At 47.7% G+C, this 5,486-nt stretch overlaps 2 protein-coding genes across 2 annotated transcripts; both read left to right on the forward strand.

Moving 5' to 3' along the window:
• LOC124700784 (mavicyanin-like) lies at window positions 1-646 on the forward strand. The gene is made up of 2 exons (XM_047232856.1): window positions 1-184; window positions 360-646. The coding sequence occupies exons 1-2, from the start codon at window positions 16-18 to the stop codon at window positions 644-646; spliced, it is 456 nt and encodes a 151-aa protein (XP_047088812.1). The 5' UTR covers window positions 1-15.
• A 3,570-nt stretch (window positions 647-4,216) lies between these two features.
• Window positions 4,217-4,840, forward strand: LOC124701136 (mavicyanin-like). The gene is made up of 2 exons (XM_047233181.1): window positions 4,217-4,388; window positions 4,539-4,840. The coding sequence occupies exons 1-2, from the start codon at window positions 4,217-4,219 to the stop codon at window positions 4,838-4,840; spliced, it is 474 nt and encodes a 157-aa protein (XP_047089137.1).
• The last annotated feature ends 646 nt before the right edge of the window (window positions 4,841-5,486 follow it).

The following is a 5,486-nucleotide window of genomic DNA, read 5'->3' on the forward strand; positions in this document are numbered from 1 at the left end:
TTCTCGACGACCTCCATGGCTTCCAAGCATATGCTTGCCGTGGCGGCGGCGATCATCCTCGCCTTCCTCCCCATGATCGCCTCAGAAACCGTGCATCCTGTGGGCGATGCCAGGGGCTGGACGCTCGGCTTCGACTACAAAACCTGGTCCGAGAGCAAGCAGTTCAGAGTCAGCGACACACTGCGTAAGCACTCGATCAGTTCAATATATTCCGTATTTGTTTCCCAGGAAATCGATCGGTTTCATGGCTCGGAAATCCTCTGCGTTGAGCATCATTTTCTTAATCAAGTCATGCATGGTTAGAACTGCTGATCAAAACTCGAACTGATTCAGCGAGATGCATGAATGCGTGCTTGCAGTGTTCGGCTACAACAAGGCCTTCCACAACGTGATAGAGGTGAGCGGGCCGGACTTCAAGGCGTGCAACACCGCCAACCCCATCGGCGCCTATAGCTGCGGCAGCGATGCGGTCGGGCTGGAGAAGCCGGGGAGGAGGTGGTTCATCTGCGCCATCGGCAAGCATTGCCAGATGGGCATGAAGCTCAACGTCACCATCCACGCGGCGGACGCGCTCACGCCGGCCCCGGCACCGGCACCGTGGTCTCACCATCACAAATCCAGGCGCCCCTTCGTTTCCAAGTGGTGATCGCCCGCCGGCTGCCGGCCCTGCAGGCCTGTATCAGCTATGTGAATGTGACTATGTGATCGTAGTTCGTGTTTTTGCTAGTCAAGTCGCGTGTGTACGGTGTGATGTGAATGTGATCGACCGCAGTGTTGCTTCGTGCAATTTTATCCATACAGATGTATTCATTGTTAGACTGTTAAGGTAGTTGATTGGCCATTTTTGTTTGTTCAGTGAAATACAACATTAGTCTGGAAAACGAACTTGGCAGATCAATAGTTAATCTCTCGCAAAAAAAGAAGACTCAGGGAAACAAGGCAATCGTTCAAAAAACGATAGAAAAACTGCCGTCACTCCATACATTGCAAGTTGGAGAGCAACACAATAGAAAAAAAAAATGATATCTTCATGAACAATTCCCTCATGCGCCGCTCTTCGGGGGTGGCAGGCGGAAACCCTAGCTGCCGCCGCCCCATGTGAAATTGCATGCTCTAGTCAGTTCAACCATTAGACCGATCTGATGGAGGAGGAATTATATTTAACACCACCCCTCACATCTAGGACGTTGGGCCTTTTTTTCTTAGATCTCACACGGGCCTTTGACGTGCATCCTTAGATTTTTTTTTGAGAGGCCACAAATATTTATTTTAAATACTGCGAACCCAGGACCTTGTAGGTCTGATACCATTTGGAATTGTATGCACTAACCAGTTCAACCAATAGACCAATCTGTTGGAGAATGGCTAGGCGATTATATTCAACACCTCCCTTACGTCTAGGCCGGTGTGCTTTTTTTAGATCTCTCACGGGCCTTAGACGTGTATCCTTGGATTTGTTTTTTAGGGAGACCGCAAATATGACGGTGGTGGTGGTGCCAGTTGTGGTGGCCGTGGGTGGCGCTAGGCATGTACCGGTAAACAACATCGACGACGGGGATTCATGTGCTTCGTGCACGACTCGTGCTGCTACTATGGCTCGAATTAAAGGAGTTAGATGGTGATCCTAGTGGTCTTCATATGACCAATTCTTCTGATCTACCTGTTGTCAATTATCCAAGATCTTGCCGCGGACGAGTTCCGGATTACTTCGCTGGATGTTTTCACGAATTGGCTTTGGTGCTCGTGAACTTTTAGCCCGTGGGGTTTCAAGGGGATATGACGTGAAGCTCTGCTCCCTGCTTCACATTAAACACCATAGGACATGTTGGTGTCTGTGGTTTTCATGGTGTTGATAGAGGCGGGGGAATGTCAATACGGCTATGATTAGAAGATGATAAGGTATTGGCAGAGGTGGAGTCTTGAGATGATGAAGACATTGCTTCACGGGATGTTGTGCGGGCACGGCCGTAGGATGTTGTTCCTGTCTAGATTGCAGACGTGCATGTGAGCTTGGTGATTGATGCTTTGTAACGACGACCTCGATGAGTTGGAGCGGCAACACTTGGGGATTTTAGTTTTAGTGGTTCTCTTCGAGTCCCGACTCTCGATATTTGGGGTGAAAATCTAAGGTCTGGCATTCATTGGTCTTACCTTGCAATGAGGTCCTTGTTGAGGGCATTGTTTAGAAAGTTTGAATTTCCTCCAAGGTGAAAATCTACAATCTTTGATGGGGTGATGACAATGTTGGTGAATTGTTTCCTTCATGGAGAGCATCGTTTTTGGAGAACCTTTTATGTAGTAAGGGTGTTGTATTTGGTGGTGTTTTGGGTCCATCTGGTGCGAGTGGTCAATCATTTCGTTGGGGTCATTTTCTATATTTTTTCTTTTCTGGCTATGTTCAGCCTTTAAGTCTTGACTTGTTTTTGATGTTACTGTGATGCAGAGGTTGAGTATAATTGGTATTTTATTAATATTAGCCTATTACCTTTGTACGAAAAAGTGATGTTATTGCTTCAGACGTTGATGTCTGAACCATTTCAAACTTCAACTCGTACATGTTTGGTGACAATGATAATACAAAGAACAAAGATCATATAATTGTTAATCTTGTGCGCATGTAAGGAATTGACACAAACCATACCTCCCAAGCCACATGAGAGGCGACTCGGGAGGCGGCCTAAATCACTGCCACCAGACTACTCCTCCTCCACACCCCTCTCTCCACCGCCGGTCAAGCCCCGACTTGCAAACAACGACAGGTTCCCTTTTTCTCGAGCGAGGTGTGCGAAGTGTGAAGTTCCTCTAACTCGGCCGCACGATCGACCAACATCTCCGCCTTCTTGGCATGTGGCTCCAACATCCAGGCTGCTTCGGCTCCCTGGAGTTTGGAACGATGGCAGTAGCAAGCGGTAGGGTTTCAACCAGTCCATCTTTCCGGCGAGACCCTTCAGGCTCGATGCAATTCTTGTCCGTCTGGTCTGGGTCAGTGTACATCTCATAGATGCTCTGGTATCAATTGTTACAGTTGTTGTCCTAATTCAAGATCCGCCTAACCAGTGTTTATGACCCACATGTATCATGGGGCGTTTTGGCCCACCAACCCAGTCCAACTGGAGACTAACCCAAACTTACAATAGGTCTTGGCCCTCTCCCCTAAAGACTAGCCTATTAGGGGGGGGGAGGGGTCACCCTCAGCCTTATAAGTTGCTCATGTTCTCCTCCTAGAATCGATATGGTACTAAGCTTAACAAATCTCCCCCTCACACATCGGCCACCATGGGCCCGCTTAATAGAATGTTACCGGCCCACCAACAATGATCGAGCACCATGAATATACATAAGATTTGCATCCGGGCATCTAAGCTTTGGTACCACTTTTGTTTGTCATCGCATGCCCATAAAAAGCATACGAGGAAAAAACAATCACATCACGACTCCGAGATTTATTAACGACTTTTAGCAATCTTGCCTACATCTTGGAATGGTATTTTTTCGGTAAAAGAAATATGTTAATATCCCGGAGGGAGGCATTCTTAACGAGCGCGCTTTTCAATGTACTAATCAACTATAACTCGACAAGCCCATCGAGGTTAACAGACGTACGAGACCATCGCCACCACGGGACCACACGCCCCTTGTGATTTTGTGTGTACTGGCTAACCGTGGTGCCTTTATATGAGATCTTAGTTACTCACATGTGTTCGACTTAACCTACCATTAATTACAAGTTCAAATATATATTTGATACATATTTGAACACACTGAATCGAACTATCGCTCGCAAGGTTAGCATTTCCGCGGGAGAGACGCTTTGCGGTGCGGCGAGGTGGACACTGGACAGAGCTCGATTTTCAGAGACGCAAGCTATGGAGATTTCCCAACGAGTGGTGACGTCAGTTACGCTTCGCAAGTGCACAGCTGGACAGAGAGCTCGGAAAGAAAATTGGGTGCAGACCGTGTCAAACTATACGAAACTTTCTGAATCTCGCTTGCTTTTCCATCGATGGCTCCATTCGTTCCGTTGGTCACTCCAATGCAGAGCTCCGCGTCCGTCTTGACCATTTCTCCCGTGTGCGTACGTCTGTGAATACGAACAAGATCAAGATCTCTATATAAACATGTATGTATACGTGGTATTAGGACATCCATAGCACACTTTCAGTAAGTAGAACCGACCAACCGGTAGTTTCAGTTCCATTTAGTTCGATCGATCTGCATGGCTTCGAACAATCAGATGCTTGCCGTTGCGGCGGTGATCGCCGTCGCCTTCCTACCCCTCTTCTCCTCGGCCAGCGTTCACCTCGTCGGCGACGAGGAAGGCTGGACCCTCGGATTCAACTACACCGCCTGGTCCGAGAGCAATCAGTTCATGGTTGGCGAAGCACTAGGTAACCAACCATTTCGATTCTCATGTTGCTCATGCAGATATTACTCTTGCATCACGCATCGTTTTCTTGATCAAGTCATGCTCAGCCATGACCCATCATATTGTTGATCAAAACTGGAACTGATTCATCGAGACGTGCGTATGCTCGCAGCGTTCGACTACGACAAGGCAAACCACAACGTGGTTGAGGTGACCGGAGCGGGATTCAAGGCGTGCAGCGCCGCCAATCCCCTCGGCACCTGGAGCTCCGGCCGCGATCTGGTGAAGCTGGAGAACCCGGGGAGGAGGTGGTTCATCTGCGCCGTCGGCAACCACTGCCAGATGGGCATGAAGCTCAATGTCACCATCCTCGCGGCGGAGGCGCCTTCCCCTGCCCCTGCACAAGCTTTCTGGACGGCGCCTTCGCCTTCTCCCCATCACAAGTCCAGGCGCCCCTTCGTTTCCAAGTGGTGATCGATCACCTGCCGGCGCCCTGGACCAACTATGACGCTGTTCGTGTTCCAGCCGGCGCCTTGGTAGTGACATCATCCTTGCACGCTGTACCGTACGTCCGTACCCATGTACTAATTGTTAGACTCGTGGTGTACGCAACCAATAAATTGCCCATTTTTCAGTAGATTTTGTTTTCATGAAGCCTAATGTTTATTAAAGACCATACGAATTTTTTTTGGCAATCAATAATATGGTCATATTACAAGTAATGTATAGTACATGATAGAGATAGAAGAGCCGTATCTGGAAGTTACAAAATAAACTCTAAAAGAAACAAGCAAAACATCGAGGTAATGTATTCTTCTGAAGGCAGTCATAGGATAACGACATATATAACCAACCAATATACCCGTGAATACTAATGAGGGTTCTCTAATGATTTTATTTTTCAATCGCAATGCAAAGGATACACACTCGACACATTCCATAAAGCAATTAACTAATAACATTAGGAGTACCAACACCATATTTTAGGAAACAATAATCAAATGGCTAGGCTACAGCTGGCTGTAAAAAAAACCAAAACATCAGCCGCCTCTGGAGCCGTCTGATGCAATTAAGTCATCAAATCCCGCGCATCCGATCATGTAACAAAAACGGTTCGCGT

Source organism: Lolium rigidum, chromosome 3, assembly GCF_022539505.1.
Source record: "Lolium rigidum isolate FL_2022 chromosome 3, APGP_CSIRO_Lrig_0.1, whole genome shotgun sequence".
NCBI classification, from domain to species: domain Eukaryota; kingdom Viridiplantae; phylum Streptophyta; class Magnoliopsida; order Poales; family Poaceae; genus Lolium; species Lolium rigidum.

Excerpts from the sequence above, each read along its gene's own strand:
- LOC124700784 (XM_047232856.1), top strand. The coding sequence starts at position 16 with ATGGCTTCCAAGCATATGCTTGCCGTGGCGGCGGCGATCATCCTCGCC. Across the intron at positions 185-359 it reads CAGAGTCAGCGACACACTGC|TGTTCGGCTACAACAAGGCC; the intron begins GTAAGCACTCGA and ends GCGTGCTTGCAG.
- LOC124701136 (XM_047233181.1), top strand. The coding sequence starts at position 4,217 with ATGGCTTCGAACAATCAGATGCTTGCCGTTGCGGCGGTGATCGCCGTC. Across the intron at positions 4,389-4,538 it reads CATGGTTGGCGAAGCACTAG|CGTTCGACTACGACAAGGCA; the intron begins GTAACCAACCAT and ends GTATGCTCGCAG.